This window comes from Montipora capricornis, chromosome 12, assembly GCF_036669925.1.
Source record: "Montipora capricornis isolate CH-2021 chromosome 12, ASM3666992v2, whole genome shotgun sequence".
Lineage (NCBI taxonomy): Eukaryota > Metazoa > Cnidaria > Anthozoa > Scleractinia > Acroporidae > Montipora > Montipora capricornis.
Window position 1 is genome coordinate 40,595,945 of NC_090894.1, and position 17,500 is coordinate 40,613,444.

General features: G+C 39.7%; 2 protein-coding genes across 2 annotated transcripts in view; one reads left to right on the forward strand and one right to left on the reverse strand.

Annotated features, from left to right (window-relative positions):
* LOC138027764 (small ribosomal subunit protein uS5m-like) overlaps nucleotides 1-17,247 on the reverse strand; it is a 19,659-nt gene extending 2,412 nt beyond the window's left edge. Inside the window, exons 1-9 of the mRNA XM_068875367.1 lie at nucleotides 17,104-17,247; nucleotides 14,706-14,783; nucleotides 12,678-12,779; nucleotides 8,091-8,264; nucleotides 6,188-6,222; nucleotides 5,999-6,086; nucleotides 5,336-5,382; nucleotides 4,941-4,998; nucleotides 2,355-2,417 (exon numbers count right to left, since the gene is read on the reverse strand). Coding sequence (XP_068731468.1) covers nucleotides 2,355-2,417; nucleotides 4,941-4,998; nucleotides 5,336-5,382; nucleotides 5,999-6,086; nucleotides 6,188-6,222; nucleotides 8,091-8,264; nucleotides 12,678-12,779; nucleotides 14,706-14,783; nucleotides 17,104-17,209 — 751 coding nt within the window. The 5' untranslated portion in view covers nucleotides 17,210-17,247. The remainder of the gene's footprint in view (nucleotides 1-2,354; nucleotides 2,418-4,940; nucleotides 4,999-5,335; nucleotides 5,383-5,998; nucleotides 6,087-6,187; nucleotides 6,223-8,090; nucleotides 8,265-12,677; nucleotides 12,780-14,705; nucleotides 14,784-17,103) is intronic.
* The window catches only part of LOC138027767 (cytochrome c oxidase assembly protein COX16 homolog, mitochondrial-like), a 2,875-nt gene continuing 2,607 nt past the window's right edge, over nucleotides 17,233-17,500 (forward strand). The window contains exons 1-2 of the mRNA XM_068875370.1: nucleotides 17,233-17,310; nucleotides 17,498-17,500. The exon at nucleotides 17,498-17,500 is cut by the window's right edge and continues 78 nt beyond it. Coding sequence (XP_068731471.1) covers nucleotides 17,263-17,310; nucleotides 17,498-17,500 — 51 coding nt within the window. The 5' untranslated portion in view covers nucleotides 17,233-17,262. The remainder of the gene's footprint in view (nucleotides 17,311-17,497) is intronic.

Consider the following 17,500-nt stretch of genomic DNA (forward strand, 5'->3'; position numbering starts at 1 on the left):
GATGATATCCTTCCACAGGCCAGTTTCTTGAAAGTCCCGAAACTTTTCGGGCCTTTTTCGGATGCCACGACTCCGCATTGATCTTAAGAACGGAGAGATATTATTAAGGCATCAAACTTCACAATCATTTTGCTTTTAGCCTTCTTGAACGCATGTTAAAACAAGCGGATGGCAGTTTCGTAAACGGCTTTGCGGGATGTTCGAGAAACGGGCCCCCTATCCGGTACGTAGGTGGATTGAGCTCAGAAATTTAGTTTTGCCAAAGGAGCAAACCAGATGATAAAAATCGCTGACAAATAATGGTCATGAAATTAGAGGTCGAAAGATCATCGAAGTTCAGTACGCAACTTAAAGGGACACAGTCACGGTCTGCGCATGCTCGCGCGGTCAATCGAAACTGGAAAAAGCTAGCCTAACGTTTTCAAGTTTGGAGAGATGCAGACAATTAATATGGTGGGTGGCCACTGTCGCAAGCAGAATTTTGTTCGCTCTATCAGCGAACAAATAGTGATTCAGTCTCCCCAAGAAAGCAAAGAAGAAAAGTCAAAATACCAATACAGCATCTACAATGAAGGGAAACTTTTTAAGACGTGAATTCATGAGAAATTCGACGTATGGTGCAATCGAAGTGTAAGCCCTTTCCATACACCTTATTCCAAAATTCGTATTTCATTTCCAGCTAATCGCTTAATTAAATGTCAGAGACTACTACATCATCGTTTTTGGATAAGCGTTTACTATCTTCGCTCTCAAAATTTCTATTTGAATATTTTGAAGAAAAAGCTGCATTTAGATGAGAGGAACTGCACTCGTTCAGTTTATTTGTTGCACGAATTATAAAACTACAAGCGGTGAGTAAGACACGGCTGAATTTTTTTCTCTCCTTACCGTCTTTCGACTTCAAAGTCGTCTCTTGGAAATAAATGCACTCTCTTTCAGCTTTGAAATGGCATGTTAACCTTGATAATATGTTTTGGTATATCACAGCGAAAAAATATTTTTGTGTGAGCCCTTGTACGGCCGACAGTGCTTCCGGTCACACTTCACTGAATAGGCAATTTTCACGATGGTGTTATTTGACTACAACTACCACAATTCAGTTTGTTTTTCTTTCCATTCCCAGTGGGGTAAAAGTAACAATAGCTCTAATTAACATGAGACAAGCGAAACCTGAAGGATTCTGGTACTTGTAGTCATATGGCGTCATCATGCAAATGTCCTCTTCACGGCATGATATTTGCGTTCGCTTTTATTTCTTGGACTCGAAATTATCGATTATAGATATATATGCATTTTATTGTTTTTCGAAAGCCGTATCAAGTCTAAAAAGCTACAAAATTTAAAGTCTGGTTAAATTACTGGGAGTGAGAAATACTGCGCGTGTCTTCGCACGACAGTGTCCCTCTAAGAAGTTGCAAGCAAGTCTGAAAACTCCAGGCTTGAACGGGAATTTGAACCCAAGACAATGCGCATGCGCTTGCGCTGCACTCGCTCTACCAACTGAGCTGTCAAGCCACTTGTGAGCTGATCAATTGGGAACTCCAGTTATATCCCGTAAGAGGTGAATAAAATGAATGTTAGACTATATGAACTATCATACAACGTACATTTGAAATGCAGATTATAACATAATTAGGATAGTACGCGCACTCTCATTGGTCAATAGCTATGTTTAGACAAGAGTACGGAAACACGGCTCTGGTAGGAAATATGAGCGTGTATCAAGAACATATGTTTCAATCAAAAAGTAAAAGATCTGCATTTTCTTTCATTTGTCGAATTATCTTTGAGGAATATTTTATAAAAGCAACAGAGGACTTTATCCCGTGTTTCCATAGCCTCATCTAAACACTCGGGGGAGTTGGGAGAAGGGAGAATTCTCAACAGTTATGCAAACCCTCGACTGCGTCTCGAGTTTGCATAACTGTCTCGAATTCTCCCAACTCCCCCTTGTATTTAGATGAGGCTAAGGAAACGGAAAACGTCCTCTATTGCTTAAATGGACATGTAATTATAGTTAGAAAGATCATCAAAGTCATGTGAGCAGCTTAAATAGTTGCAAGCTAAGCTACAAAAACCCAGGATTGATCGGAATTCGAACCCATGAGCGTGCGATTATGCTGCACTTGTGCTACCAACTTAGCTATCAAGCCAGCTGGGAGCGGTTCACTAGCGACTTCAGGATGTCAAACGCCAGGCTAAAATGTTTCGTTTTAGCTCCCTTTTTTAATACGTGTTTGCCACAGATAACGTGCAACGTGTCACAAAATTAGAATGTTTAGACAATCAGCAGCCTGCCGTTTGCTGTTTGAAGCCGACGCGATGTTAAATCTCTCTTTTCTTTGATACCATACCTGGGGGTTTCCTATAAAAGTTGATTTTTGTCTTTTTGTATCGGGTCTCCAAATCATGATAAACTAAGAAATAAGAGGAAAAAAACAGTTAACGACCTTCGATCAAGTAAGATCAAAAGTTCTAGTAATACTTTATTACAATATTATGGCAAGCAATTCTCAGGCTAAATAAATGAAGCACTCTGATTGGCTACTTTTTGGTCGGCATTTTACAGTACGGACCATTACCATGGAAACGGTCCGTTTTCGTATTTTTTTCTCTCTCCTGGGAACTTGAAGTTGAGCGAAACACAAAAAGTTTTTAAGAAGCGGAATTTAATATTTTTTATCGCAAAAGTGCAATTATAACAAGCGGAATTTAGGTTACCGTTCAAAGTTCGCTGATGGAAGACGAAGATTCACCAAGCGAAGAAGTGCCCAGTTGCTCAAAGAAATTATGCCATGTAATTTAACAGCTTACTAACCTCACGCCTCACGCCCCAAAAGAAGAATATGATTGGTTAAGAGAGGAAAAAGAATCGTGCTGCACGTGCTGCACGCATTTAAGCGCATGTTTTTGCGGTACTCTGCGAAACAACGACGTGAAATCACCAAAGTTTGAGGTTTTAACGACAAGGTGAGCGTACAAATGCAAACCTTTCATTCTATATTTTTACTCTGAAACTGCTTATACCAATTTGTTTTTAGGATACGTCGCCCACATTGAACGACGCGAACCTGATGGAATAATCGCGAAAGACCTCCGACTTACGACGGAGCAGAGTAACCAATTTATTTTTAAGATAGTTCGCCCACGTTGTATGACGTGAACGAGATGAAATAATTGCGAAAGACATAAGACAGTGCAAAGTTAAATTTTGAGGTGACGTTTTCGTCGAAGTCGGAGTCGTAGATCTTTAAAAGGTCCCTAACCAGGGGGAAAGACAACAGACGATGTAAAAGGAAACTAAGCAGTCCTTTCGCCAACAATCAATTCGCAAGCATGTTTGTCAGGAAGCAGTGACTAGCAGTTAGTTGACAACCCTTAAAATTGCCGGTTTATTCGCAAAATACCACAAGATCAGTACCGAGTGATGTCAACTATGATCAAATGCTTGAAATTGAAGACGAATGGATACGAAAATCGCCATCCTGCTATACATATAGCATGAGGTTAAGAACCAACAAGAAGGTGTTGGTGAACTGAAAACTATAACGCGTTTGCGAACTGGGGCCAGTTGCTCGAAGACTGGTTAGCGCTAACCGTTGGTTAAGAGGTATCAAAACCTATAGGTCTCCATGGTATTTAGCGCTGGTTAGTGCTAAGCATGCTTCGAGCAACCCGGGCCTGATTGTTGGCGAAACTACAATAATTCGAAGGTGGGACAAGAATAGGAAAAAACTTTAGCACAGAAAGGCAACGAGAAAACTACGAAACGAGGCAACGCTGACATGATTCTAGGGCACTGAAGTGATCTTCTGCAACCCAGAACCAAGCAAAACTGGTTGTGTCACAATTTGAATAAACCACTTCGGAAAATACCATTACACTCTTTGTTTGTCCTCCCAAATTTTGCATAAGCATTGTTTTGGTTTTCTATTGGGACTATTGTTAAGTCCCAAGAGAAACTGGAAACAACGCGTATACAAAATTCGGGGGAACAAACAAAGAGTATTACGGTATTTTCCGAAGTGGCCTATTGCACCTGAAGCTCCTGAGCCATAAAGGTGGGCAGACACGAGGGGTCATGTTGCAGCGACATGTTGCAGGGACAAAAAGGTGTGTAGTAAGCGGGGACACGTAGCAGGGACAAAATCACAACATTTGCACACAAATGAAAATGTTGCTGGTACATAGACCTTTTTGCAGATACGGCGGCTATTTTGATTTCTATTATTTCGAAAGACATTATGGGATGCTCAGGGGGCAAATTAATACGTATTTGCCCCCTGGGCATCCCATAATAGCTATTTGAAACAATAGAAATCAAAATGGCCGCCGTATCTGCAAAAAGGTCTATGTTTTATGGATACAGTATGTTGCAGCGACGTCTCTCATGAAGTTCAACTTGTTGAACTTCATGGGACACGTCGCGGGGACAAAATCACACCCAAATTGGTGTTGTACAATAGACCATTTTACAGTTGTAGCTAAGTTACCTGGCCGAAGAATGGAAGAGAGGCTGCCGGTGACCCTGCTTTGATACAAATCTTTGTGCCTTTCTAATGTTAATGTAGACTAATTAGGATTACAATGACACAATTTACACGATAAAAGCAGTGCGGTCTGTGTCAATACAAGGCCACCGGCAGCCTCGCAGCCATTCATAGGTCAGGTCACTGAGCACACAACTGCAAAATGGCCTATTACAAAAGAATCAGTTCACACCAGGGGACTTGTCGAAGCAACATATCCTGAAACATGTACCCGCAACATTTTCATCTGTGTGCACATGTTTTTATTTTGTCCCTGCTACATGTCGCCTCAGTGTGCACTACACAAGTTTTTTGTCGCTGCAACATGTCTCTGCGACATGACTCCTCGTGTTGGCCAACCTTAAGGAGCGCTCATGGTACAGAAGTACCAGTGATTGAACTAAACCTTACTTGTGTGGCCATCACATCGCTCCACGAAATAGAGATAATTAGCAGCTTTGTTCCGTGCCTGTGAGAGGACAAAGATCGAAATGTTGTACCAATAACCGATACACTAAAGCCCTTGGCATAAATCCCATTATACCTTGTAGTGCAGCAGCACCGTACGCATTGATCATTGACCACCCCAACTGCATGTACAGTGTTCATAAAATTCCATTGATGATAACAATATGTTCTGACCAGCCAGAAACCAAGAAAGCTCACCGAATTCTTCGACTTATAGTAAATTTAGAGGACTCTAAAAAAGATTTTGAATACCTCCTATTCCTTGGGGCGAAAACCAGACAAAAATATTGACATTGACTAACAGTGGTTGGTATTGGCTAATGTTCGAAGAAGTGTACCTGTCTCATGGCACTTAATGGTGTTTGTCCTCTTCCAACACCGAATCCTGAAAGGAAAATTAATTTCATTGTTTTGGGTACACGTGATTATTGTCAGTGTAAGGCAAGTTTTTACATATTACATGTACATTGTACCGATACATGGCGCATGCAAATAAAAGCGTCCCATATTTATGCTACCTACATGTATATGTAATTTGAACATGGGATCAAGAATACCGTTTGTTACACAAGAACATTATGTACACTTACTATATAACCAGCTCCGTGAGCGGGCAAGATGAACCAAATCCCGCCCTGTGATTGGCTACCCGGGCGGGCAAGATGGAGTTATACTGCCCTCTCGGGATTTCTCGCTTGGTCCCGCAAGATCAAAGATCATTTTTTTGGTGTTTTATCCCATATAATAAATCCTTGACTGACCAATCTTGTTCGGTCAAGATGGCTGGATATTGGCCTCGTTCTTTTTTTGCGTGTTTACGGACCGAGACGAACACGCAAAAACAGAACTTTGCCACTATCCAGCCATCTTGACCGAGCAAGCTTGGTTAATAACCCATATATGTATGTACATGTGTAGAGGTTTTTATATTGCATTGGAGTTCCACCGTGTTTTGGTGATTTTGACCCTGTAAGCCTAGGATGTGCAGACTTTACATGTACCTGCCACACCATTCTTGTTGCCCACGACAACCATTGCACGGAGACTTTTCTTTCTTCCTCCAGGTGTCATGTTACTGACTCGCCGCAACTGTCAATAATTACAAAAATAATTTAAAGAGACCATTGCCAACCGGGAACAATGCACATGCTAGGGTTAGAACTAGCTAGACAGCTTTTTGCTTTGCATACCTCAATGACGACAGAGTGAAAGTTTTTCAGCACCACTAAAAGAAAAATAGACTCGTCTGAGAAAATTATCAATTTTGTAGAACACGAAAAGGAGATTATCCAGACCTTGCATATTGACAATGGCATTAGGCGAATTTGCATGTTTCAGAACCAATTTCAGAGGATTAAAAATTATTACATTTTTACCTCTCATGCTTGGCCATTAGAAGACTAAAGTCATAAAAATTAATAATTAGAGGCCCTCCAAAAGCATAATTATGCAGATTGCGGCATACAATGTACATGTATATGAAGTGAATGTGCAGTGATGTGCAGAGCACATGCTTGCAGGCATAGACTGTAACAATGAGAACTCTGAGCACAACTCTCTGGAAATGCTGCATGGGTTCTTTAAAATCCTTAAGTGTTATTAAACAGTCTGTGTACTGTGAAGAAGGGCCTTCAGTCAACGAACTGTAACCCACAGTTCACTGAGAAGACTTCATAGTATAACTATTATTTTTATTTTGCAGATGGCAATGCAAAGGTTGCACTTTTACTTTATTTTAATATTCAAGAGGAGAAACGTACTGGTCCCCATGGCCTCAAGCAAATTAACCGGTAACCCCATGCTCAACCAAATAAGGTCAGGTACTTGCTCCAAGGAAAAGTCTGTCATTTTGTGAGGGCAGAAAGGTGCAAAACAAAAATGGTGGAAACTGAGATGGTGACTGAAGGTGCTAATGTGCACAAAAGTTTCATGTTTCTTTTCATATACAGTATTTTCACCCTTAATTTTGCTTGCCTGAAGGAAGGATAGTCTTTAGGGAGGCCCTTCTGTGGTAGACAGTTGAGTATTCAGTGGGGTAGTGATGGATAGTCCATGGAGTGGGGGTTAGTGTTTTCAACTGTCCCATCAAAACTATAACGATATTGTTGCAAAGTTTGTCTCTTTTGTTCAGACAGCCAACAAGTTATTGATAAAGGCCTGTATTTCAAACACCTTAAAAAATAACAAAAACAAAAATACTTTCTGATTGACTTTGGAAAGGGTATTAAAATCAAGTAGAAGAAAGGATTTCAAGGAGACAAAAAGTCTATCAAGAATGTTGATGTTAAACTGGATTTTTATGCTATTTTCAAAATGTTTTCTAAGTAGTTTAAGCAAAATCACCTTGTTTGGATTTAGATTCACCTGAACTGAAAATTGGGCACTAACAGAAACAAATAAAGTGAAGCTATGATCCTCGCAGTTAGTCGCAAATTTTGCAATTCCGTAAATGGGGTTTGAACCCATGACCTCGTGATAACGGTGCAACGCTCTAACCAACTGAGCTATGAAGCCACTAGCGTTGGGAGCTGGTCATTTGTGGGTTCCAATGTTCCCGTGAGGAATGAATCAACGATGAAATGATATATGAAATGGATCATATATGAACTGCGGATATGAAATCAAGTAAAGCTATGATCCTTGCAGTTATGAACGCAATTTTTGCAATTGCGTAAAGAAGCCTGAAAAATTCAGGACTTCAACGGGTTTGAACCTGTGACCTTGCAATGCCAGTGCGACGCTCTAACCAACTGAGCTATGAAGCCACTGACGTTGGGAGCTGAGTACTTGTACATGACTGTATGATCTTATTCTGGAAATGTTGAACTGCCAAAAACAATATTACTGTTTATTTTTTTGTCTGAGGTGAAAAGGATAATTCTGGTTGGTTCTCTGAGTGGCCTGAATTTTGCAACACTGTCCACTAAGATGGACTGGTCACGATGAATCTTACATGTATATGTAGGTTGCTAAACTGTTCCCATTTTCTGTTTCCACTTTCTTGGACATAAAAAAAGAAAAATACGAGAAAGGCTTGGTCCATAAACTTGTAAAAATAGTTCTATATCATTACTAATCCTAATGTACATGTACCTCCATCAGCTGTTAAAGGTGGTCCCAGTTCCCTTCCAGGCCATGTTTTCCCACTCCATCCTCTTTGCATCTTTGTTGTTTTCCTCCTTTCTTTGTCATCAGTTCCCGTCAATTCTTCATCATCAACAGTGCCAATAGGAGCATTGAATCCTCCCCACTTTAGACCTGCTTTGTCTTTGATACAAAATAAAAATATATTAAAGATTGTAATACAATTCATAATAATTCTTATTATCCACTGAAATATATCAAGGGGTCTCAATTACATATTGATCGAACAAGAAGTACCATGCAAATTTGTGAACAGAAAAAATACTGTAACATTCATTTGGCGCAGCTTGAGCATGCATGAATTCAACTCTGGCCAGACCAACACTCAGTATTTTAAAACAACCAAGGAGAACTAGGTTGAAAATAATTGCTGCAAATGGCTAGAATTTCTAGTCTTTTCCACTCACAATGCTTTAACTTAAACTCTAACAAGGCAGTTCAACAGAACAAACAAACTTCCAAGAGGGGAAGCTCTGTCACCGCCCATTTTGCATCTCTTGTTGTGTTGATGCCACTTACAGATTACCCTCAGGCTGGACAAGTTTATTTCAGTGTTGTTTTTTAAGACAATAGAGTCTTGTGACAAATAAATATTTCTGTTCCCTTCTCAATACCTGTAGCACATGCAAGACAAAGAAAACTGGAAAGCATGAACCCAAATCTGGAAAAGGCAACAAACATCAACAAAAAGCAAGCAGCAAACAGCAACTTCACACTGTACATGATGCAGAGGATAATGACGGGCATGCTTTCTCTGTTTCAGAAGGTTATGTCTGTGGTGTTAAAAGTGGGTCTTCAGCTAAATGTCAGAGGGGCAACTTTAATGCATGTTTTGATTGGCTCAGGAGCACTGTGCAATGGTGTTGACAAGGAGACATGGCAAGATCTTAAGGTGCCCGCAAACAAGGAAACAATGTTGCGGAACATTGTTACAGAAGCAAATGTTTCCCTGTTTGCGGCCCCAGGAAACATTTTGTTGAGGATTCAAAGCAAAAGTGGTTCTGAATTTGTTCAGAAACATTTTGCTTTCTCAGCAAATGTTTCCTTGTTTGTGTGCCGAGGAAACATGTCGGGAAATAATGTTTCCATGACAATGTTTCCTTGTTTGCGGGCACCTTTAAAAGACAGGGCATCAAATAATGTACAACACAAAAGGAAACACACAATGTTTACCCGCTTAATAGGCTAGGAAAGTTCAAGTCACTTGTCAAGCTCAATGAGAAGGATACTGAAGCAAGACCACTCTTGAACTTGGATTACTCAAGATTGGACCTCAAGTAAATAGTACTGACCTATCTTCAAATGTCAGATTTCAAGAATGTTTCAGCAGCACTGGAAAGTTAAAGAACTACCAAGCAAAAAGCCACATTTGACCCGAATGTCCTTCCAATGGCACAGAGCCCCAGGCATGTTCCCTTCAGCTTGAGGGAAAAGCGGAAAAGTAAGCTGATGGAACTCCAAGATGCAGACATTATAGAGAAAGTTAAAGGGCCTACAGTACCCCATGGGTCACTGTCCAGTCTGCGTAGCCCCCAAGCGGTTCGGAGAAATAAGACTACATCATGTATGTGTTGATATGAGGAGGGCAAACCAAGCTACATGTACTGTATCCCAGCTGTCGATTAAGTCCCGCAGAATATGAATCAGAGTAAATGGGGTTTCATCAGATCAAGCTTGCTGAAGAATCCAGGGAGATTGCCACCTTTACTACAAGGAAACAAGTTCATGGTTCAATCTTGAAAGCGAAGGGGTGAAATACCATTGGAATGTCACTCATGTCAAGAAATACGACTCTGAGTTGTTTGATAGTGTTGATCCAGTTGTTGACCAGGAGCCTGCCAAGGAACCACAACCAGAGCCAATTCAAGGAGCAGCGTGGACTCTCAACCTAGAAGATCCCAGCAGGAGAGGCGGCCTCCTACAATTAATTATTTTGTTACAAAAATTTGGCTTTATCAACAGAGTTGATAAATTAATGTAAATTGGCCACCGTACACAGATTCTAAAAGCTGACATTGCGAGTGTTAGCCCTTCGTCAGAACGAATCGATTCGCTCTGACAAAGGGCTAACGCTCGAAACGTCAGCTTTTAGAATCTCTGTACGGTGGCCAATTTATATTATCAACTCTGTTGATAAAACCAAATTTTTGTATACCAATTCCTCACCGACGCAGCACCACAGTTTCTTTAGAAACTACCCCTTTCATTCATTAATTATTACATTGATTGACTTTGTCATGTTCTTTTTGTGTTAGTGATTCTTCTCGCACCATGGATGTTTAAAAGGCTGACTACTGTATGAGGGGGATTGTAGAGTATTGTGGACCATGTTACCCAGAGGGCAATGCGAACTACATTAGTGATAGTATGGACATAAGTTGTGTTTTGACAAGGTGTTTTATCTACAAGTAGTTACTTTAATCTCTGTTTAAGGTGGCTTACAACAGTTATCCGAAGAAAAAGATCAAGATTTTGAAATTAAAGCAACAGGATGTCCCTTTTGAAGTGCTAGTCACTGCAGTTCAGTGTTCTCCGTAAGCTCCGGCGATCGGCAAAAATCGCCGTTTAGTGGACGTGAAAGCGCCAGCTACTCACAGAGAATACATTTTTAAAAGTGGGAATATAAATCCGTTGTATTTGCTTCTCACCGCGCTTGTTCAATAAAAATAAATCGTTGATAGCCACAAGATAAAAAATAAAATAATCATAAATACTAAAATCTTTGTGGCCATAATATTCATGTCAATAATCTCCGGACGGTTTTTGAAGTGGCATGTTTATATAGCAAGAAAAAGAAGATCATAGTTAATTTCTTTTCCAGGGAGCGGGAATACGAAAAAAATAAACATCCTATTTGAGAACTGGCTGTTCACAGTGTGTCCTTCAAGCTTGTGAAAGACAAGTAAAAACTGAAGAAATCATCCAAAATGTGACTTCGTTCACGCTTAAGACATTGTCTTTAATTGCAGTTTTTAGTAGTATCAATAATGTAAATTTTTATCTTACGGAGGGATTCAACAGAAAGAAAAATTCCCACTGTCATACGCGTAAAACACTGAGCCTATAATGAGAGTAAACAAAGGTGCCATCCTCATGGCTAATGTGCTTTCCCTGTTCAGTAAAAACGCACTGAATGCATTTTTCAGCCCACCCCCCCCCACCCAAATATACTTTTTCCCGAGGGAAGGCCCCCCCCCCCACCACCAATGGGAGGAAGGTGACCCCCCTCCCATAGCTACCCGACACGCCGCAGCGCCGCATGAAATCAAAACTATTGTGCCGCCTACTTGAAATTATATCTCCTACCATAACTTTTCTGGAGAAAAGTTAATTGATGTAAAATGTAATTTTACGTAACCAAATAAAGGGAAGTCAGGGTAAAATTAATGCTAAATGTAGTGACCAAACTCCTGGAGGGGGGACTGGAAACTAGACATTTCAAAGGCTTTTTTCTCAAAACCTAGCTGTACAACATGTACTACCGGGGTTAAAATTTTGGGAATTATAATAAACAATGCATAACTATACATGTATGAAGACGAAACCATCAACATTTTTTTAAAGAAGATCTATGCGACAGTTTTTAAGTTATTATCAAAATAAACAAAATTATATTTTACATTGATTGCATTGACTAACACTTCACAAGAGACATCCTGTTGATTTAATTTCACAGATTTCAAAATCTTGGTCTTACATGAAAATCTTCGGAAAACTGCAGTAAGCCACCTTAATCAGGATCCAATCGGGACCCAATCGGGACACTATCGGTACAGGTGGTGAAGCCTTTCATGTATATCATGCACCTGATATGACTCGCCTACAGATTGAATAACACACATGCAGAGCATTATGTATTACATTGTAGACATGTACACATACACGTTCATTAATAAATATTAAATTCTCAACCTCGGATAATGCAATTCTTGTGCTCTGATTGGTTCACTCAATCTCTGTTATCAGCTCATATACCTTAGTTTGGCCTTATATGGTAAATGATTGCGCTTAGCGTCGCTAAACTAAAAACTTTTACGCCAGAAAGCGAAATTTCTATTGGTATAAAGCAAAAGAAAAACGTTTTTGTGGAAAGTTTGGATCAATTTTCGAATCTTAGAAGTATGCAAAAAGGTAAGAAATGTTCTTGTAATGAGCCTGCGTCAGTCTGTCACCGCTAAGTATTACACAACATCGCATCTTCATCAAGTTTTTTCCATTTTGCTAGGATTTTCTCCCTTTTTTCGCTCGTATTTCGTACTTCCAAACTTTTGGAGTTTAAGGAATTTAATAAAACAATTATTCCATTCGCGCTTGTTGGATATGAGACTGGTTATAGCCAACTCATATCCAATGCGCGCTGATGGAATAATTGTTAATTAAGATTACCATGAAAATTATACATTAGCCCATTGACTCCTGGGACAGATTTTACTCTGTCTAACACCAGACGATTTTACTTGTCACGTGGCGTAGGGAAGCTGAGGAGTGAATGGGTTAAAATATTAAAAAAGCTACATGTAAAATGGTCACTCATACCATATTTCAAAAGATTCTGGTCAACTCCCTTGACAATCTTTTTCTTTGTCCCTCTCCCAGTGCCTCTGCCTCCAGTAACTGCAGCCCATAGCTTCTCATATTCTTCAAAACAAAAACCCAACAAAGAATGAATCCACCTAATATGTTTAATACAATGATGTTTAAAAACAACAACAACATCATAAAATTAATAAAATAACTATTAATTATTGTTAATAATAATGTTAATAATAAAAAAAAAAATAATAATAAGGTGTACTTCTAAGACATGTACATGTAATACAACTGGACACTACACGCAATGTAAACCCAATAACTTAATTATTATGTCCACCACTAAACTGTTAAAGTGCTACATGTACTACATGTATGATCAAAAAATCATTTTCTTTTTTTCTTCAGATTTTGAAAGTGCTTTTGCTTAACACCTGATTTTTATCCAAAGGCTGTTTATTTTGAGTGCAAGGTTTGGATTCCCGGCCCGCCATTACTCACGGTCCAAACTGACCGATTGGACCCCAGAGGGTTGGATCTAGGGAAAAGTGCCATCATTTACTCACTAGCTTAAAATTTCAGCGTGTAGATGCAACTTATTGTTATCCAAAACATGAGTTTAAAAATCTGAAAGTCCGCAACTCCTGTGCTGCATATTAATTCAGCCGTGTAACACACGCATTGCATTCTTAAACCAATGAGTCTCTCACCCAGCTCTCTCAAGATTTTTAAGTTAGTAATGGCCGCAAAATTCCAGTTAAAATAAGCAAGTGCCCTTTTAAAAGCAGAACTTAAAACTTAGTTTTGAAATCCAAAGAAAAAGAATTGTTTTTTTTTCGTCATAGTAGCACCAGAAACCCATAAGGGTTGAAACGTGTAACGGCCCCTTGTGTGCTGGGAAATAAGCTTCTGAATATTCAATTTGCTAAGTACCATATTTGGAACAACAAGAGCGAGGGGTTTCCAAATATGGTACTTAGCACTGAAACATTCAACCAATCAGTTCGCACTGAATATTCGGAAGCTGTGAACGCGCGTTACACGTTTCATCCCTTATGGATTTCTGGTAGCACTTTAAGGAATCTTTGATGGCCTTATGGTTATTGACTACAGCTCTGAACTAAGAGGTCCCAAGTTAAAACTCTACCTACAATGTAGGGTATAAAATCTATGAAGTGTTTCTGAAAAAAAGATACATGTACTTTGGTTGGTCTCAGTATTTCAGTGTTTACTTTAAGTTCCGAAGGGTTAAGTGCGATTGTACAATAGTTGTTGTGCACATTTGAAACTGTTGCTAACAGTATTGATTCCAATCAAAACCAGCAAAAAGATGCTTTACAAATTTCTATCAATGATGGTAGTTAAAAATATTTAATTACAGTAATATAGTTATTCGTAACAACCCCTGGAGAATATGTGTTACCAAGTCACATGATACCTCCATATTGCGTGCAATGAAAACACAAAAACTCATTTCCGGCCATGCATACAATTCTTTAATAAAATATCCCCCTCCCTCTCCCCCTCCCCCTCCCCACCCCCCATCCACTAGTTGTCACATAGCCTTTCATGGTCTATTGGTCACTGCGAGTGCCGACCGAGTGCAAATCCTATTTTGAGTCCATTCTTTGAAAAGTTCCTCTGCCATGGGAAGTCCCAGGAGCAAAGAAATGTTACGCATGCGCGGGAAAATCGCGAGCAAAAAAAGTCAGAGATGAATCCTATACTTTGTTTGACAAAAGAATAACTTACTATACACGTAGCAATCCATAAATGAGAAATTATAACCTTTGGAAAAACATTTCATAAGCACTGGAAAATTGCTACCCGAAAATGAGTACCCAGTGTTACTTACTACTTCACACACTGTACTACAGACTACAGTACTATCATTCTCTAACATCATCATTGATCCACTAGATAGACACAAAATGAGCCAAAAAATTCTTCAAAGAATTGCAAGCTTGACAAAAAATTGGGCAAGCTTGAATAAGAATAATAATTTATTATTATTCTTACTAATTAACTCATTACCTTTATCCTGATTTGATGGAACATAGGCTCGTTGCAGAACAATGTGGGATGAAATAGTACCCTTCGTGACCCAAGAATCTGTGGAGGAATATCAAAGAATTCCCTTTATAATCAGACTAAAAGCCACAAGTCCTGAACTTTGCATGTAGTAAACTGGCCACCTGGTCATCATTTCCTGAATTCTTAAGAACATAATAAGAAAGGGGGCAGGTTCAACAAGATGGGGCATAAAAACTATAATCATATTTGCTTCTTGTTACCACTGTACAATCCAACGTTATGTGGGAGGCATGGTGGTTTCATGGTTTGAGTGCTCGACTCTGGATCGAGTGGTCCGAGTTCGGGTCCTGGCCAGGGACATTGTGTTGTGTTCTTGGGCAAGACACTTTACTCTCACAGTGCTTCTCTCCACCCAGGTGTATAAATGAGTACCGGCGAAATGCTGGGGGAACCCTGCCATGGACTGGCATCCCATCCAGGGGGTGTAGAAATACTCCAAGTCGCTTCATGCTACGGAAACCGGAGATAAGTGCCGGCCTGATGGGCCTTCTGGCTCATAAGCAGTGACTTTACCAATCCAATGTTATGGAATTTCGACACTGCAAGAAAAACTGGAGTATGGTGCCATGGGAATTTTAAGCTTGGAGAGCTCGGAGAGAATGCTCAGCGATTCCAAATCAATGGTTGAGAACAAAAAAAAATCTCTGGTGGCATGGCCCCAGAACTTCATTTCCATGCATTGACAAAGTTCAGATCTGTCATCAAACCAGTTTTGGCTGCCAAGCTGAGCCTGTTTCCCACAGGACGTGATAAAGTGCATCACTGAACATTCCTGAAAATTATGATTACAGTGAGGGCGTTTTAATAACTTGTATTGACTTTACATGTAAGTGCATAAGATTGATTTATTTGACGAATTTTTTTCCCTCAGAGCGAACACTGCCTAAATAGCAGAATAGAAGACTTTGGAATGCAAAAAACATTTATCCGTCCTTACCATTTTCTGCCTTAAAGTCCTCCATTCCCAGACACAGTTGCAACAAATGTTGACAAGTTTAACTTTTTTAGTCAATTCCCCTGACTGCTGTCAAATGAACTTGAGTATCTACAAGTGCACTCATGCCCGAATCGATGAGCAAAATATTTTAAAACAATTAAAATGGATCTTTTCACATTGTCAAAGCTGTTATAGTGTGTGAGGGCAATGAAGCAGCACATGGCCCATCAGAACAAGTTTGGCCCAAAGTCATGCAATGTTGCTTGTCGCAACATCTGTTGAGGACTGGTTCTTCGATTTGCCCAATCAGAAACTCCCTCAAATGTAATGACGATTTGGAATCGCTGAGCATTCTCCCCAACCTTGTAAAAAAATATTCCTCTGGCACCCAGGGTACAAGTCAGGTTGAGATCTATAGCCTGAACCTCAGATAATGTGGATAGAGTCCAAGAGGTGAAAGGTGTGGATGACAACAATGCCAACCTGACTCTCTCTGTACAGCACAGGTTATTATCAGCTGATACTTCATCCAGATACATAAACGCCATTAATCAGTGAGAGCACCAACCCATCCAGAAATACCAGTAACCCCATTGAAGAGCACTTAACTTTAATGAACAGACAAGAAATCATAGGTTTTGCTTTGGGAGGTTCATGCCTCCAAAAATTAACATCCACCACCTCCCAAAGTACCATTCACCTCCAAGCAACCATGAGACAAAATAGCATATATTTTTTTTACCAGTTTGGTAGGGAAGGTTGTGATCTTTTTTTTCTAATGTGGAATAATTATATGAAAACAATAATATCACTATTCACTGCAGTATCTCTGAAAGTGATGTATACGTGCGTGTGTACCTCCACTTTCGTGAATACTGATACCGATAAGTGTTAACTAGTGTACATAATTTATTTCCTGCCTCATATTTGTTATTAATTTACACTCTAGTAGTATGAGTTTTAGGATGACAATGATGGCAATGATGATGATATATGCTACCCATGGTTATTCTTTCCAATCATTGTAAACCTCCAATAAACTAAGACCAAACCTGTTCCATTTCAACTGACACAATTTGGATGCTAGATACACCACGCAATATCACATGACCTCAAAGTGTCTGGGCTTCTACACGTGTGTACTTTGCGATAAAATCTACTTATTAGCTTAATCAATATCACTCTCCCACGTGGCTTCTTCCATGAACACTGTGGGGCGATAAGAAATCGGTTAACTTTACCAGACGAGTAGGTACGTAATCTCCGGTGCACACATGTCAAAGCTTTTTGCATCGTGCAAAGAGCTGTGACATATCCATCACCTCCAAAGGAACGTGTGTCCTAAATAACAAATAGTACTCCAGATTCTAAATTTTCAGTTATCAAGTTATCAGTTGTCACCTTTCTTCAGAAACGAAATATTTCTGAAACAACAATTTTCGCCCGCGATTAAAGGTCTTGAATAGCCACCGATGCAAAAAACACATCTTCGAAGAAAGGCCGCCATTTTGTTTCTAAGGAACGGTTACGAAGTTTCATCACCAGGCTGCTAAGCCTAACATGGCGGTGTTTGGTTCGCAGTTTTTGCGATACGGTGTTCCAATGATTGTAAGTCCGTTCATTTAGTTGCTCTTTGCGTTTCCTGCATTTATGTGCGACAGTGATAATCGGGAAAAAATAGTATTTTTATCACTCATGATTATCCCATGTTTTTGTTACTTGCTCTTTAAAAAATGCTGCCGAAAGCTAACAAAGGGGGCAGGGTATTTAGTTGTTACTCCTTACCTTTCCCTAGACA